The following is a 19,036-nucleotide window of genomic DNA, read 5'->3' as shown; positions in this document are numbered from 1 at the left end:
TTTATTTGAGATGCTTCCTGTTTCTTAAGGTAGGATTGTATTGTTATAAACTTCCCTCTTAGAACTGCTTTTGCTGCATCCCATAGGTTTTGGATCATCATGTTTTCATTGTCATTTATCTCTAGGTATTTTTTGATTTCCTCTTTGGTTTCTTCAGTGATGTCTTGGTTATTCAGTAACATAGTGTTTAGCCTCCATGTGTTTGTGTTTTTTACATTTTTTTCCCTGTAATTGATTTCTAATCTCATAGTGTTGTGGTCAGAAAAGATGCTTGATATGATTTCAGTTTTCTTAAATTTAATGAGGCTTGATTTGTGACCCAAGATCTATCCTGAAGAATGTTCCATGCACACTTGAGAAGAAAGTGTAATCTGTTGTTTTTGGATGGAATGTACTATAAATATCAATTAAGTCTCTCTGGTCTATTGTGTCAGTTAAAGCTTTTGTTTCCTTATTAATTTTCTGTTTGGATGATCTGTCCATTGGTGTATGTGAGGTGTTAAAGTCCCCCATTATTATTGTTTGACTGTCGATTTCCTCTTTTATAGCTGCTAGCAGTTGCCTCATGTATTGAGGGGCTCCTATGTTGGGTGCATATATATTTATAATTGTTATATCTTCTTCTTGGATCAATCCCTTGATCATTATGTAGTGCCCTTCCTTGTCTCTTGTAACATTCTTTATTTTAAAGTTTATTTTATCTGATATGAGTATTGCTACTCTAGCTTTCTTTTGATTTCCATATGCATGGAATATCTTTTTCCATCCCCTCACTTTCAGTCTGTATGTGTCCCTAGGTCTGAAGTGGGTCTCCTGTAGACAGCATATATATGGGTCTTGTTTTTGTATCCATTCAGAAAGCCTCTGTCTTTTGGTTGGAGTATTTAATCCATTCAGATTTAAGGTAATTCTCGATATGTATGTTCCTATTACCATTTTCTTAATTGCTTTGGGTTTGTTTTTGTAGGTCCTTTTCTTCTCTTGTGTTTCCCACTTAGAGAAATTCATTTAGCATTTGTTGTAGAGCTGGTTTGGTGGTGCTGAATTCTCTCAGCTTTTGCTTGTCTGTAAAGCTTTTGATTTCTCTATCGAATCTGAATGAGAACCTTGCAGGGTAGAGTAATCTTGGTTGTAGGTTCTTCCCTTTCATCACTTTAAATGTGTCATGCCACTCCCTTCTGGCTTGTAGAATTTCTACTGAGAAATCAGCTGTTAACCTTATGGGAGTTCCCTTGTATGTTATTTGTCATTTTCCCCTTGCTGCTTTCAATAATTTTTGTCTAATTTTTGTCAATTTGATTACTATGTGTCTCGGCGTGTTTCTCCTTCGCTTTAACCTGTATGGGACTCTCTGCACTTCCTGGACTTGGGTGGCTATTTCCTTTCCCATGTTAGGGAAGTTCCACTATAATCTCTTCAAATATTTTCTCGGGTCCTTTCTCTCTCTTCTTCTTCTTCTGGGACCCCTATAATGCGAATGTTGTTGCGCTTAATGTTGTCCCAGAGGTCTCTTAGGCTGTCTTCATTTTTTTTCATTCATTTTTCTTCATTCTTTTCCACAGCAGTGAATTCCACCATTCTGTCTTCCAGGTCACTTATCCATTCTTCTGCCTCAGTTATTCTGCTGTTGATTCCTTCTCGTGTAGTTTTCCTTTCAGTTATTGTATTGTTCATCTCTGTTTGTTTGTTCTTTCATTCTTCTAGGTCTTTGTTAAACATTTCTTGCATCTTCTCAATCTTTGCCTCCATTCTTTTTCCAAGGTCCTGGATCATCCTCACTATCATTATTCTGAATTCTTTTTCTGGAAGGTTGCCTATCTCCACTTCAATTACTTGTTTTTCTGAGGTTTTATCTTGTTCCTTCATCTGGTACATAGCCCTCTGCCTTTTCATCTTGTCTGTCTTTCTGTGAATGTGGCTTTTGTTCCACAGGCTGCAGGATTGTAGTTCTTGCTTCTGCTGTCTGCCCTCTCTTGGATGAGGCTATCTAAGAGGCTTGTGCAAGTTTCCTGATGGGAGGGACTGGTGGTGGGTAGAGCTGGGTTTTGCTCTGGTAGGCAGAGCTCAGTAAAACTTTAATCCGCTTGTCTGCTGATGGGTGGGGCTGGGTTCCCTCCCTGTTGGTTGTTTGGCCTGAGGTGACCCAACACTGGAGCCTACCTGGGCTCTTTGGTGGGACTAATGGAGGATTCTGGGAGGGCTCACCCCAAGGAGTACTTCCCAGAACTTCTGCTGCCAGTGTCCTTGTCCCCACGGTGAGCCACATCCACCCCCCACCTCTGCAGGAGACCCTCCAACACCAGCAGGTAGGTCTGGTTCAGTCTCCTATGGGGTCACTGCCCCTTGCCCTGTGTCCCTATGCACACAATACTTTGTGTTGCCCTCCAAGAGTGGAGTTTCTGTTTCCCCGAGTCCTGTCAAAGTCCTGTAATCAAATCCTGCCAGCCTCAAAGTCTGATTCTCTAGGAATTCCTCCTCCCGTTGCCAGACCCCAGGTTGGAAAGCCTGACGTGGGGCTCAGAACCTTCACTCCAGTGGATGGACTTCTGTGGTATAAGTGTTCTCCAGTCTGTGTGTCACCCACCCAGCAGTTATGGGATTTGATTTTATTGTGATTGCACCCCTCCTACCACCTCACTGTGGCTTCTCCTTTGTCTTTGGATGTGGGGTATCTTTCTTGGTGAGTTTCAGTGTTTTCCCATCGATGATTGTTCAGCAGCCAGTTGTGATTCCAGTGTTCTCACAAGAGGGAGTGAATGCACGTCCTTCTACTCCGCTATCTTGAACCAATCTCCTTCACTATTTTCTACATTGTTATTTCCGTCTACTTTCTTTGGGTTTTTTTCCTTGCTCTTGGAATGAATGCATCACTAATCTAAAACTTTATACATACATTTAGCTTGATTCAAAGTAATATTACTTGCTTCAAAGTAATATCAAAGTCATACCCCTTGCACTTTTTTATTGAGAGGGAAGTACAGAGATTTCCATATACCCCTTTGCCCCGTACATGAATAGCTTCCCCCATCGTCAAAATCACTCCTCAGAATGGTATATTGGGTTGGCAGAAAATTTCCTTCAGTTTTTAAGTAAAAATAAAAGACATTTTTCATTTTCACCACGAACTTTATTGAACAACATATTCACCATTTTGCTCCACTACCTTCTGCCATTTTTCAGGCAACTTCATAATTCCATCTTCCCAAAACTTTTTATCTTTTTGAGCAAAGAACTATTCCAGGTGCCTTTTACAGTCTTCCAGGGAATTGAAATTTTTTCCATTAAGAGAATTTTGTAAAGACCAAAGTAAATGGAAATCCAAAAGTGCAATGTCTGGTGAATATGGCAGATGAATCAAAACTTCCCAGCCAAGCTCTAACAGTTTTTGCCTGGTCATCAAAGAAACATGCAGTCTTGAGTTATCTTGATGGAAGATTACGCATTTTCTGTTGACTAATTCTGGACACTTTTCATCGAGTGCTGCCTTCAGTTGGTCTAACTGGGAGCAGTACTTGTTGGAATTAATCATGTGGTTTTCCAGAAGGAGCTCATAACGGAGGACTACCTTCCAATTCCACCATATGCAGAACATCAAGTTCTTTGGAGGAAGACCAGCCTTTGGTGTGGTTGGTGGTGGTTCATTTTACTTGCCCCACGATCTCTTCCATTCCACATTGCTATACAGCATCCACATTTCATTGCCAATCACGATTTGTTTTAAAAACAATGTTTTCATTACATTTTAGTAGAAAATCATATGTGTAAATATGGTCAAGAAGGTGTTTTTGCTTAACTTATGTGGAACCCAAACATCAAAGAGACGAAAATAACCAAGCCGGTGCAAATGAATTTCAACGCTTGATCTGGATATTTTCAGTATGTCGGCTATCTCCCATGTGGTATAATGTTGACTGTTCTCAATTAATGTCTCAATTCGATCGTTATCAACTTCAACTGGTCTACCCAACCATGGAGCATCATCCAACGAGAAACGTCCAGCACAAAACTTCACAAACCACTTTTGACATGTTCAATCAGTCACAGCACCTTCGCCATAAACTACACAAATCTTCTTTGCATTTCAGTTGCATTTTTACCTTTCTTGAAATAATAAAGCATAGTACGCTGAAAATATTGCTTTTTTCTTCCACCTTCAATATTAAAATGGTTACAAAAAAATCCACCGATTTTGAAACGTTTTTTTAAATGCACACTGATATGATAGCTGTCACATACAATCAAAACTGTTTCGAATGAAGTTAAAGACAACTAAGTGCTACTAGAGCCATCTTACGTAAAAAACCAAATGAGGGACTTCCCTGGTGGTGCAATGGCTAAGAAGCCGCCTGCCAATGCAGGGGACCTGGGTTCAAGCCCTGGTCCAGGAAGATCCCACATGCCGCGGAACTAAGCCCATGCACCACAACTACTGAGCCTGCGCTCTAGAGCCCGTGAGCCACAACTGCTGAGCTCATGAGCCTCAACTACTGAAGCCTGCAAACCTAGAGCCCGTGCTCCCTAGCAACAGAAGCCACTGCAATGAGAAGCCTGCGCACCACAACAAAGAGCAGCCCTCGCTGGCCGCAACTAGAGAAAGCCCACGCGCAGCAACGAAAACCCAATGCAGCCAAAAGAATAAATTAAAAAAAAAAACAAAAAAAACGAACGTTTTGGCCAACCCAATATACATACAAGGGGTGAGGGTGTAGGGGGGGGGCGTGCTTTTTTTTTTTTTTTTTTTTTTAACCAAGGATTAACCCACACTGACACATCATAATCACCCAAAGTCCATAGTTTACCTATGAACCCTATGGTTCACTCTTCGTGTTGTACATTCCACAGGTTTGGACAAATGTATAATGACTGTATCTATCATTTATACTATCATACAGAGGATTTTCACAGCCCTAAAAATCCTCTCTGCTGTGCCTATTCACCTCTTCCCCCTTGATGTACATTTTTCATTATTTACCAAATACTACAGAATTTTATATACAAAGTTATATGATAAATCATTCAAAGAATAAACTTTGCTCTTTAATGGTTCTATAGTAGGTGTAGTAAAACCGCAGGTACTTAAACCTTTTAAAATGATTTAAACCTTCTTAAAATATTTAACTTAAAAGTTAACACTTTGGGAAGACTTGCTTCTTCCTTTTAAATCTATGGGAAACAAACAATTTTGTATTCAGTATTAACCATTAGTTAAATCTCTGGTTCACACACTTACCAAATTAAAACATAAATTAGTGACGATTTGGTTTCTTAGCAATCATCTATTAAATTATATGCTCATAACTAAAATTATTTTAAAAAAACTTTAGAGATGTACACGATTAGACTTAATTCATGTGAAAAATGTTATGTTCAAAGAGTTTGCTTTTCCATTAGGAAAGCCTTTGCCTTTACCTGGTGTGCAGCTCTGGAGGATTTAGAAAACTGTTTCTCCAAGATGTTTTTCAAATCTACTGGTAAACTCCCTTGTGAACCAGAACTAAAAGAGAAAAGCACTGTTTTGAATTATTTTAAAATAAAACAATCCTGCTTATTATATAAAGAAAAAAATATTTACTGAAGGTCATTTTAAACACTTAGTAAATGGAGAGTCACAAGTTCCTAAGTAGAAATATTACCAAGATGCCAATTCTCTCCAAATTAATTTCTAAATCCAATAAAAATCTCTGTAAATTTACTGGGGAAAGGGGACCAGATGAACTGATTATTCAGATGTTATAAAAGAACAGCTTTAAAAAAAAAGGAAAGAAAGAAATTGGTGGATTTACACTGATTACCTAAAGTTATTATAAATCTAAAGTCATCAATAACAACAAAGTCATGAAACAAGAAATGTGCCCCAAAACACTGCAAAGATGATCCATCTCATATGAAAATCTGTTAATAAGATATAATCTTTCCAGAAAGTCTGAACCCCAATGCTGGTGAGGGTAAGGAAGATTCAGGTACTCCTGGTGGTGTTTTCTGACACCACATGTGTGGGTTTCTCACACCACATACCTGTCATTTTTCCACACCAACTGAGTGTCCAACAATTCAATTCTGACACCAACTCTGGAGTTAAGAACTCATGCCCCACAGGTTAAAGGCTCAGTCCCACAAGACTGCCCTCACTTCAGCCACAATGGGATATCCAGGCTACCCATACTTCTGCCCTGCCGACTACAAATTCAGGGGTTCCCGTGACTACCCCTTGGGTTCAACTATTCCCTAGGACAACTCACAGAACTCAGGAGAGCACTTTACTTACCATTACCAGTTTATTGTAAAGGATGTAAGTCAGGAGCAGCTGAATGGAAAAGATGCATGGGAAGGTGTAAGGGAAGGGGGTGCCTCAGAGCTTTCACACAGTCCCAGAGTGCACCAGCTCCCCCAGCATCTCGATGTATCCACCAACCAGAAGCTCCCTGAGCCCCTACGTTTAGAGGTTCTTACTGACGTTTCATTACACAGGCATCAATGATTTAATTACTGGACACTGGTGACTAAACTCAATTTCTTGCTCCCTTCTTCTCCCCAAAGATCGGGGGTGGGGCTGAAAAGTTCCAACCAATCACACACTTTATCTTTCTGGTGACCAGCCTCAATCCTGAAGGTAGGGACCCAGCCTTGGGTCACTTTATTAGTACAAACTCAAGTAGAGAGGAAGGGGCTCGTTATAAATAACAAAAGACTCTCTCATCACTCAGGAAATTCCAAGGGTCCTAGGAGCCCTGTGCCAGGAACTGGGGACACAGACCGAATATATAAATATCTTTATTATACCACACCCTCTCATAGCTTAGGAGCAGTGTGAGCGCTGCTCATTTTTTGAGAGGAGAATTTGGCAGTATCTATCAAAGTTAAAATTACACATCCCCTGTTACAGAAATTTCTCCTTCACACACATCTATACTAGGAAATATCCTGCAGTCACGAAAATGAGGGATGTAGATCTATCTCCATGGTCTGATATGGAAAGGTAGTCAAGGCATTTTGAAAGAGATAAAAGCAAGCTGCAGGCCAGAATAGTTCCAACAACAATGAAAACTATAGTGTTAACAATAACGATAGTTCAAGTGTATTGAGCATTTACCATGTTCCACGGCTCTAAGTATTTTATGTGGTTGTCCCATTTAATTGTTAAATAACCTCATGAAGTAGACATAATCAAGAAGAGCATTCACTTTGAAAACAGAAACAAAATATCAGGAAAATAAATTTATCTTTAACACAACAGGTTAAAGTTATAACTGTGCATTCAAAGAATGAGTATGTATTGGGTTTTGGTTTCCTTTTATGATGAGGGAAGGGGGGCAAGAAGGAAGACTCAGGACTTTTCTAACAAATAACAGAACAACAAAGGGCACTATGGCCTTGCTCTGTATTTAACTTTTGAGGCACCATCAAAAATCGGTCATTTTTTAAAAATAGGGCTTTACTAATTTATCTTAGTGCTTTGATATTCAAATCATTCTCCTTTAAGCACCTATCAAGGAGTCAGCCTTAAGAAATGAAGAGAAAACTGGAAACTAGTGGAACTGTGGCAAAAATGGCTTTGCAGTTTCTCCAGCACCACTTTAATTGATTTCATGAATTTCTATATCTGTTACAAGATTTACAATTTCACTTTGCAATCAATTTATATCTTTGTAGCTAATGGGGGATTAACTCTAAAGATTGGTGACAAGAATTCCTACTGCTAATTTGGGGGGGATGTTTGGTAGAACGAATTTTGTAAGTGGTCGGTTCATTAGTAAATCCTTGCCTATGAATATACAGATAGCCATGCCAGTGTATGCAAAGTTAAGTTTGCAGATGGCCAAGAAATTGCTAACAGCAAGTTTCTAAAGCAAGGCACTAGAGAACGGAGTCAGAGAGAGGGGAAATAAAGCAAACAGGGAAGGAGACTAAGTTTTCACTTTATACTTATCTGAATCATTTTTCCTGTTATGAGCCTGTATTTTGGAATTTTAAAAAATTAATACTGATATATCTCGTATTATATGATTTTCAGAAATCAGTATTAACATCCAGGATTAATACTCCTTTAGTCAAAAATGACCCTCTCCTAATAAAGACATGCCATGCTATTTGAAAGGGATTTTTAGTACTTATCATAGTACACATATGTAAAGGTAGCTACTACTAGAAAGAGATTTAATTTTCTTTTTTCTTTTTTCTTGGGAGGAGGTCATTACAGAAACGAAACAAAGCAAACAAACAAAAAAAAAACCCTTACATTAAAAAACATACCTGAACTTCTCCAATTCATTGTTTCGGGATTTTTGTTTTCCTTTATATTTTGGAGGCTGACCTGTGAATACAAAAGTATTTGTTCCTGAAATCTGTACATAAGAATCTACAAGCTTGAAAGTAAAACATTTTTAAAAAATGTAAATTGGAATAAGAAAGCAAAGGAGGCAACACTGCATGTGAGTCTAACTATAAACAGGTAATCCAAAATAAAGAAGCTACTGATGTTTCTCTATGTATGCTATAAAATTATTATAAAGATAAATTATAATAATGATCATCATTTAGTCCTATAGTAGATATAGAAGAGATACAGGCTGTAGTTCCTGTTCTCAGGTAGTTTACAATCAGATGGGAAGAAAAGACAGTCACTTCACCAATTAAGTAACAATCCCCATTAAGAAGAAAAGAAGATGCATTGTTACTGAAATATTAATTCCATAGTAACTGCTCTTATAACTCCTAGAAGGGAAAAATCACTTAAGCTGGAGTGGCTGGGAAACACCTTAGTGGGGATGCAGCATTTGTATTTAGTTTTAAGGAACAAGTAGGATTTGCAAAGAATGGGCCAAATGAAGTTTTATTTTAAGTAACACTAAGTAAACCTGTGTGACTGGGCGAGTTAAGTAAGGACAGGTTGAAAGGGGCTGCAAGCCAGGCAGGTTGGTATGAGTGTTTCCAGGCCCAGGGCTTCTGACTCCCCAGCTCTGCGAGCTCAGTCTTTATCCCACTGAAAGGAGGAGAGAGCCACTGTACACTTTGGGGCAGGGGAGTCACACGTGCAAAGTTGTGTAGAAGAGAGCACAGCAATAGGGACTGGGTGTCTCTGATGGAAGCTTTGGGAGAGATGGCAGAGGCAAGTCAGAGCCGATGTATTAGGGAGGGGATGAGAGCCTGAGCTCTGATGGCCTCAGAAAACAAAAGAGGCTTCTAGAAAGAAAGAAGAGTTCTAGTTTGATTTCTACTGTGTGACCTAGGGCAAAACTATTTAATCTAACCCTGGGACCTCAATTTCTCTGACTGAATATAGATGCGGAAGCATGGATGGTATTTAAATTATTTAAATGTGCTATCTGATAATAATGGTCTAAGAAATACAAATAAATTAAAAGCTGTTTTCAAATAAACAGTTTCATTCTCAAAGATTTTTCACGTGCTATAAAGTCACATCAGGTAAGACAAACACCTGCGTTTCCCCCTCTTTGTAACTGTGCTGAAGTGCTAACCAGTAGTTAAGTGGCTGGATACGCAGCACTGGAGCCTAAGAGGAGATAGAGCTGCAGGAAGTAAAAGACAGAAATGGCTGCCAGAAGTAAAAACACTGAAAAAAATAAACAAATGAACCAAAAAACAAGTGGAAGGAAAAGAGAGCAACAGGATCACTAACTAGAAGGTCAACAATCTCACCACAATAACTCTGAAAGGAGCACATGAAAGCTTGAGATAAGTAACTTGTGCGTAACAACAACTTTGAGTTGCTGAATTCTCTCAAACTGTTTTAAAAGGCAGAGAAGAATAACCCACTTAGAACGATTTCTCTCAAAAGCTGGGAGTATACACGGAGACTGAGAAATAAACGAGGCATGAATATCCACTTCTCTGGAACCCTTCCTTCATTTCCCAAAGATGCCAAGTAGACAAGGTCTGGCTGTGTGTCTGCATATTTTCTAGATGCATAAATAAACATATGCACTAAGCTCATACAATTTAAATAAACTAGTATTAGGCTAATGCATCCATTCTCAACAGGGGTGACATCACCCACAAGAAAGTCGTAACTGGTTATTGGAAGATGAAAAAAATCCATTTTTATATATAAAGCACACATGTACATACAGTACATAAACAGAAAAACAGAAGCTGTGATATTAAAGTTTCACAAGGGGAGGGTAATTAGGGGAAAAAAGTGTCTAAAAAGGCTCTGGGAGCAGGGGGTAGATAATGAAATAAAAGTTGAGAAACACTGGCCTAGTAGAAATTAGGTAGCAGACCAAGAAGAGCGCCATTTTTCTTCTCCATTCCTTTATTTGGTTTTCCAAAATTAAATTTATTAAACAATATGAAAAGACTGAGCATTGATTTCAAATAAACATTCAATGTTTTCTCGACACAGAAGCATTGTAAAGTAAAAGGAGAATAATAGCAAATATAAGTGAGGCTTCTGAGAATTTTAGGGCATGGAAGTTGAGGCAACACTACGCTAATTCGGCAACAATTTACATATGGGAAAAAGACTCACTTGATGGTGGCAGAAATTCAGGATGACAGTCACAATCATCTACCTTCAAAGCTTCATCTGCCACCTACCATGAAAATAAAATTAGTGACACTTCCAAAAAAATACAGCCATGAAAAATTCAATAGCTAAATAATAAAACTGAGTAGCAAAGCATTTATCCAAGTGCCTAAAATACTCAGCTTTACCAAATGAATAAACAAACTGATAACTACCGAACAATAAATACTGAATTAATACTATCACATCTTTCCTTATTCTCCTCTCCCTAACTGAATACAGCTTCTTTGAGACTTTCATTATTAACAACAGAAGGACTTTACAGCGGGTTGGGAAAGTTCCCTTCAATGCGTACTACATATCTAACCTGAAAACACCAATTCCCTTTTTTCCCCTCAAACCCTGGAAAGAAATATAAATGTGAAGTTGATGATACCTGCTGAGCTTTGAGTACACTACAGTTCAGGAAAACTCAGATACAGGTCATCTGGGACACTGATCACAGAGCCAGGCTATAGGCTTAGAGGTGCGTATTGGTTTCGATTATCACAAAAATATTATTGTAAAAATATAAGACTACCTATACTTGAAATAATTCTAATTTTAGTTTTTAACTGAGCTTACCTTTGGATTCTGATTACCACCGTTTGCCATTTCGTGGTTAGTTTTTCTGGAATTTTTTTCTGTCTCCACAAAGTTAAGTGAAGTACTAAATGCAGGTGCTGATAAATTAGGTATGTAGGCCCTGAGTGGTAATAAAAGAAATAATCATATTTTTTAAATTATTTTAAAAAAATTATCCTTTAAACAAAGAGGTTTCAGCAAGTATAGCCTTTTTACCTTGAAAGCAAGGTAATATTGTTTCAAAAAGAATCTCTACCTGTGAGATTGGGTATCATACATAAATATTACTTTAAATTTGGTATTAAAAACTCCAAATAGATTAAGAACAGTTCAAGAAATGTATTCTGGTTTCTAATTTTAAAATAAGTTAAGTCTCCCTGTTATAAATTTAACAGCTTCAATATCTTAGGCATTTAAGCATGTGGGAAAAGCTTCATCTATTTTAACTGCCAAGTGAAAAACGTAGAATCCTGGCTGCTATTTGTTTTCTTATGAGCACACTCAAGTCTATCTGCTGCCTGTTTCTAACAGAAGTGTCTTAGCCTTTGAAAGGTTATCAGGAGGCTGGAAGCAGATGTTTCCAGGACAGAGGTGAGGGAGAGAAGGCACAGACTGAGCCCCGCTCTCTGCTGCCAGGAATCTCGTGGCTAAACTGGTGCCATTCAAGCGCAGTAACATCCAATTAACATTTCACGCCTCTTCTCCCATAGGCTTAGGCTATGGATCTCCGATATATACATATGCAAAGAGTTCAGCCAAACAGTAAGCAAAACCAATCAGACAAATCACAGGTCGCCTGATCTTACAAACACTTTAAAAACCTCTTCTCATCCTTCCATCTCTAACTTTACTGTGGTTGCTATTATCTACTAAAGCATCAAACAGCAATTCTTAAACTCACAGAGCAAAACCATTCCAAATAACAGCTACTGATCTGATATTAACTCACCTGCTTTCATAGAAGGCTTTAATTGGATTCCTAGTTGGTGTTCGACCTACAAAAATGAATCACACACACACATAGTAATCAGTGGACTGGCAACACATACTTTAAAAGATTTTCACATTTCTTTTAAGCTGACAGTAATAATATCAAATTTAGGGAACTGAAAAATAAACCTAAACAATTTTACGCTTCTAGACGTTTTTAGTTTTAGAATGATGTCTACAAAATGTTACACAAACCTTATTTGACATCTCATTATATGTGATCACTGACTAGATGCAGCAATATATAAATCTCAATCAGAGACAGTACCTGTCTTCAAGGAGCTCACAATCTTATAATCATGTTCTGTTGGATGACAACATCTGCTAGTGAAATAGGACTGCTCAGCTCAGCTTCATAAGACACTAACTACCAAAAGAAGAAATAACAGGAAAGATCTATATGCTGAAAGCATAGAGTGAAAGCATTCAGGTACTGGGAAAGCAAAACGACTTAGGAGAGAAAACAAGGGTAAAATGAAAATCTGGAATTCCTAGCCTGCACACTAATTTATGATGTACCTATGTATATACATACATTCAGCATGCTACAGAATTAGCCACAAACTTGGTGCAAAAACATCAAACAACTCTATTGAAGGGCCTTTTCTTTAGGAAATAAGTATAATAATGGAGAAAAAAATCTTAAACTTTGTTTCAAAAGGCTTTACTTCATTCAAAATTTCAAGAAAGTATATTTTTCTACAGAAGAATAAATAATAATTTGTTGCTGTTTCAAATAAAAAGTACAAATCATTTATTATTACCTATTGGAATACAATACTAACAAAATTCTACATGAATAGAAATGAAAAACTTAACTGAGTTAACGGAAATAACATAAAGGAAGTACAAATCATCTGAGAATTGATTTATGGTCCTCCATTAATCCAAGAAACCCACCTTCAAAAGTTTTAAAGGGAATTCGACTGTAACCAAAAGAATCTTAGGTGAAATACCTTGCAGGTCTTCTATTTGTTTTTGTAACTTTACATGCTGCTGAATTAGATCCTTGATTCCCTCAGGGTCATTTTTACAGAGTTTTTGAGCTTTTATGTTTGCTTGCAGGGCCCAGTCATATTCCCCCAGCATAGAAAGAGCAGCACAATAACGATAATGACCCTGTTCCAAAAAGATAAATTCAATTTTTTCTCAAAAATATGCTTAAGTTCAAGAAAATAGATAAGGAAAAAATACTTTGCTTGAAAAATGATTAGTTACTTAAAATGTTACATTAGGATCCTATCAATAAAAAAAAAAATGTTAATACCTCTCAGGAAATAAAGTTCCCTAAATGAGTTAAATGAAAAGCTACAAATAGTATTCATAATAATTTTTAACAGCTGACTAGAGATCAGTGTTTCTGCTTAAGAGATCTTTGTACCCCCACAAAGAAAATAATTCAAGCTTTATTGTACATAAGAAAGAAATACATTATTTTTACGCCAAATTAAGTATAACAATGATGCATTATAAATAACTTAATTTTTTTCAAAATACTTTTAGGCAGTAATAGTCTCTAAGTCATTACAGTCCGTACCCTTCTGAAGTCAAACGAGTTTTAGAGCTGGGAGGAACAATCAGCCTGTGCAGTAGTTTTCCAACCCTGCTGAAGAGCATGGGCACAGATAAGGGGTGCATCTATTAATTCCATCTTTCTTAATCAGCTTTTAATTATTTTACCTCTAAGTATAGAGTTCTTGGCTTTAAGAAAAGATCCAAAAACCACTGATTTACCCTTAATTCCAATGATCAGGTTGTTTGTTTTATTGCTACGGAACCACAGTCCTGGCTGGTCCCATTTATGCATTTTGGGAAATCTTCTATATCAAGCATGAACATTTTAATCTAGAAAGCTAATATTACCAAACCTGGGGCTAACTCAGCCAACCCCTCTTGTAGCTACTCCCAAACCAAACTCCCATTTTAGGCACAGTATCACCATTTAACAAGTGATTTACAAGTGAGAGAGGCTAGAAACTGGCCTAATGCCACATTTATTTAGAGACAAACCAAAGAACTTGTATCTTAGGACTCCAGGTCCAGAGCTCTTTCCTCTTTACTACACATTTTACAAAGAACATTCTGATTTACGAGAAAATATGAAATCAGAAATGTGATCCTTTTAAGAAAGATGCGACTTTCACTAAAAGAAGCCAGAAACAACCAAAGGACCTCTGTTTATGCAGGTTCAGAGCATATATAATCCTACTCTGGTGCACCAACCCAACCTGTTCCAGGGCATTTCTTAGCCAGGCTCTTCAGGCTCAGATCAAAGATCCCAATTCAGATTGCATTTGGTTAAACTCTGCTTTTCCTCCAAAGGCATAAGATAAAGGGTTCTCACAGATACGCTACAAGACCAAAATTCTATCCACTAAGCATATATCAACTTCAAAGTTTAAATAACCGCATTAAAAAAAAATCACAGCATAGGAAATTATGAGAGATTATAAACCTTACCTGCTAAATGTGTAGAAAACGCTTCATTTCTTTCTCTTTTCCACTCACCTTTCTCATCTTTTACTGGGTCCTTTTCCCTAAACTCTGTAAAACCCAGCGTAACTTCTATCAGTTGAGAAAGGAGTTTATTCAGATCTCTCTGCTGAAGGTGTCTGAATGAAGCTTAAATTAAAGGTATCTCAGAAAGTTTCTTGAACCCAATTACACAGAAAGTTTTGCTCTTCTCTGACATTATCTCATTCTCTATCACATATACAGTTCATCTGACCAGCATCCCCTCATCTGTGTGCCATTATGTCCCTACTCCACACAGTAATGCCCCCACTAGTGCCCCCGGCTCAACAATGGCTGGCAGGGTAGAAGCATAGCTGTGACCCAGGAGACTGGTCAATCCAAATGCACCACTTCCCAGGTCACAGTAATTGATCCACAGGTGGGCACATGGCTCAACCAGGACCAGTCTGAGGCACTCCACAGTCATACAACATAAACACTAACAGAGGCTCTCTCTCCACTAGAATAAACAGTTACTAGGATATCAGTTATTAGGATATCACTTTTACAAAATGAAGCCAAGAGAGCCTATGCTCTAATTACCACTTGTGGTCAAGACGGAGTAACAGGGATTGGATATTCCTTCTTGCTTAAAACAAATGAGGACAAAATACATGAAACGAAGGTTTGCAAGACACTGGATATCAGGCAACGAACGAGAGTGATCCCTGAGAGATGAGAAACACAGAAAGCCCTATGATTGCTCCAGCTTACTTAAGGAGAGATTCTAAGCCATAGCACAGGGAGAAGGAACCCAGGGAGAGACCACAGTCTCAGTGAAGACAGAGCCAGGAGTCCAGGAAAGCCAAGGCAGCTCAAGTTCACAGGGCAGAGGACCAGAGAGGAGAGAGCTGGACAGAGAACTCCAGAGATCTTCAGAGGGTCTCCCTTGAGTCTTCAGCTGAGTCTCAATCAGTACATGCATGTGGGGCAATTACCCAAGCCAGGGAAAGAACCACTTGAAAGACTAAAAGGGAACAGTAGTCAGCACTGACACAGGGCAAGGAATAATTCCTGTTCCCACTGACCAATGCGGAAAACATCGTAATTCATGGAGTATTAAGTAGAGTACTCAAAAGAGTTTTGCCTCAGTTGTGCAGAAAAAATTAGCCCTAGACCAAATACCACTATGATATCACCCAACAAAGCTTAAAACAACACTCCAAAGAATCTGTTTCCAAGTAACTTTAATGCATCCCCAAACAAAACTCCAAAGTATTTACAGAAATACAAAAATATTAGTACCAAACAAGGTAAAATTCACAATCTCTGGCATCCAGTCAAAAACTACTAGGTACACAGAGACGGAAAATGTGATCTATAATGAAGAGCAAAAAATCAATCAATTGAAAACAATCCAGAAATGACACAGATGATAGAATTAGTAGAGAAGGACATTAAAACAGTTATAAATATATTTCATATGTTCGAGAAGCTAAGAGAAAAACTGAACATGTTAAGAAATCACATGAAATGTATAAGAAATACTCAAACTGAAATTCTAGAGGTGACTGCTATAGCATTTAGACGAAAAATAAATTAGATGGAAATAAAGGCAGATTAGACATAGCAGAAGAAAAAGACCAGTCAACGTGAGGACAGAGCAACAGAATCTAGGTGAAATGAAACAGAGCAAAAAGAGAAAAAAGATTAAAAACGATGGTAACAAGGAAGCACCACTGAGAAACAGAAAGAAAAATGTGTACGGATCTGACCATGCCTGAAGCTGACCCCCTAGACTTTTCAATTGCATGAACCAATAAATTCCCTCTTCTACTTATGAGTTAGGTTTTGTCACTCCCAAACAAAAGAATTCTAATATAGTCCTCAATATTAAAAATTTCTTGAGGACATTTGTGAGGCTACTGGTTTGTATCCTGTATAACATCAAAAGCTAATGCACTTGGAAATGTCAACAAATATCTGTGGACTATACTGTAAAAATTCTCACTCATTGGGGTACAATGACTCACCCTCTCTTAAGCCTAAAAGTACGTGTAGGACTTATATAATATTGTAAATCAGTATACCTCAATAATAAAAATAGTGAAAATAAAAAATAAATCATTTAAAAAATTAAAGTGTGTCTATGACAGCTGACATTGTACCAGTCTTCTCTACCTGGAAAGAAGGAAGAAAAAATGGTCCACCCTCACACAGAAATCTACAGAGTACCTTCCTATACAGGCGTATATCCTAGAGGAATGACTCAACAGACTCAGATTCATAAAAGAACTCATAAAAGAATGGGGACTTCCCTGGTGGTCCAGTGGTTAAGACTCTGCACTCCCAATGCAGGGGGCCCAGGTTAGATCCCTGGTCAGGGAACTAGATCCCGCATGCCACAACTAAAGATCCCATGTGCCAAAACTAAGACCCAACGCAGGCAAATTAATTAATTAATTTATTTATTTATTTTAAAATGTCTATTTAAAAATTAAAAAATAAAAAATAAATAAAAGTAAAGAATGCATCTTGGGGCTTCCCTGGTGGCGCAGTGGTTGAGAGTCCGCCTGCCGATGCAGGGGACACGGGTTCGTGCCCCGGTCCGGGAGGATCCCACATGCTGCGGAGCGGCTGGGCCCGTGAGCCATGGCCGCTGAGCCTGCGCGTCCGGAGCCTGTGCTCCACAGCGGGAGAGGCCACAACAGTGAGAGGCCCACGTACCACAAAAAAAAAAAAAAAAAGAAGAATGCATCCTGCACAGTCTACTTTTGTTTTTGAAGTTTAAAATATCCTTCAATGAGCATTCCTTTCTGGTAAAATAAAATGATAAATGACCTCAATATATAGTTACCAAATTTTCTGAATACTTACTAAGAGTTGTGTTTTTCATCTACACAAATACTTTTGCAACCGTCAAAAAAATCCCAATTTAAAAAAATGAGTGAACCCGCATAAATATAGTCAATTGATCTTTGACAAAGGACAAAGGCCATACAATGGAGCAAAGACAGTCTTTTCAACAAATGATACTGGAACTAGACATCTACATGCAAAAAAAAGAATCCAGGGACTTACTTGGTGGTCCAGTGGTAAGGAATCCGCCTTCCAATGCAGCGGACAAGGGTTTGATCCCTGGTTGAGGAACTAAGACCCCACATGCCACGGGGCAACTAAGCCTGCATGCCGCAACTACTGAGCTTGTGCGCCTCAACTAGAGAGAGAAAACCCACACGCCACAACTAGAGAGAAGCCCACACGCCACAACGAAGAGCCCGCATGCCACAACGAAGACCCAAAGCAGCCAAAAATAAAAATTAATTAATTAACTAATTTAAAAAATGAATCCAGACCTAAAGCCCTCGACAAAAATTAACTCAGAAGAGATCACAGACCTAAAACTCCTAGAGGATAGCATAGAGGAAAACCTAGATGTGATCTTGGGTATGGTGATGACTTTTTTTTTTTTTTTTTCCCGGTACACGGGCCTCTCACTGTTGTGCCCTCTCCCGCTGCGGAGCACAGGCTCCGGACGCGCAGGCTCAGCGGCCATGGCTCAAGGGCCCAGCCGCTCCGCGGCATGTGGGATCCTCCTGGACCAGGGCATGAACCTGCGTCTCCTGCATCAGCTGGAGGACTCCCAACCACTGCGCCACCAGGGAAGCCCAGTGATGACTTTTTAAATACACCAAAGGCATGATCCATGAAAGAAATCATTGATAAGCGGGACTTAATTAAAATTAAAACTTATGCTCTGTGAAAGAAATGTCAAGAAAATGAGAAAGCAAGCCCCAGTCCAGGAGAAAATATTTGCAAAATATACACCTAATAAAGGACTGTTATCCAAAATATACAAAGAACTCTTAAAACTCAACACTAAGAAAACAACCAATTAAAAAATAAACCAAAGACCTTAACAGACACCTCATCAAAGAAGATACACAGAACTTCCCTGGTGGCGCAGTGGATAAGAATCTACCTGCCAATGCAGGGGACACAGGTTTGATCCCTGGTCCAGGAAGATCCCACATGCCTCGCGTGCCAAAACCACTGAGCCTGCGCGCCAGGCACTGCAACAAGAGAAGCCACCGTAAGGAGAAGCCCATGCACCACAACGAAGTGCAGCCCCCACTTGCCACAACTAGAGAAAGCCCGCACGCAGCAACGACGACCCAATGCGGCCAAAAAAATTTTTTTTAATTTAAAAAGAAAGAAAAAAAAGATACACAGTGGCAAATAAGCATATGAAAAGATGCTTCACATCATATGTCATCTGGGAAATGCAAATTAAAACAATAAGATATCACTACACATCTATTAGAACAGCCAAGGGCTTCCCTGGTGGTGCAGTGGTTAAGAATCCGCCTGCCAATGCAGGGGACACGGGTTCGAGCCCTGGTCCGGGAAGATCCCATATGCCGCGGAGCAACTAAGCCCGCGCACCACAACTACTGAGCCTGTGAGCCACAACTACTGAGC

General features: G+C 38.8%; 1 protein-coding gene across 1 annotated transcript in view; it reads right to left on the bottom strand.

Annotated features, from left to right (window-relative positions):
• TTC3 (tetratricopeptide repeat domain 3) overlaps positions 1 to 19,036 on the bottom strand; it is a 140,976-nt gene that overhangs the window by 84,144 nt on the left and 37,796 nt on the right. The window contains exons 12-17 of the mRNA XM_082625061.1: positions 13,057 to 13,219; positions 12,060 to 12,105; positions 11,111 to 11,231; positions 10,490 to 10,553; positions 8,251 to 8,311; positions 5,410 to 5,494 (exon numbers count right to left, since the gene is read on the bottom strand). Coding sequence (XP_082481187.1) covers positions 5,410 to 5,494; positions 8,251 to 8,311; positions 10,490 to 10,553; positions 11,111 to 11,231; positions 12,060 to 12,105; positions 13,057 to 13,219 — 540 coding nt within the window. The remainder of the gene's footprint in view (positions 1 to 5,409; positions 5,495 to 8,250; positions 8,312 to 10,489; positions 10,554 to 11,110; positions 11,232 to 12,059; positions 12,106 to 13,056; positions 13,220 to 19,036) is intronic.

Source organism: Mesoplodon mirus (assembly GCF_964341445.2).
Source record: "Mesoplodon mirus genome assembly, chromosome: 6".
NCBI classification, from domain to species: domain Eukaryota; kingdom Metazoa; phylum Chordata; class Mammalia; order Artiodactyla; family Ziphiidae; genus Mesoplodon; species Mesoplodon mirus.
The sequence above is the reverse complement of the archived record's forward strand: the minus strand, read 5'-3'. Positions and strand labels throughout refer to the sequence as shown.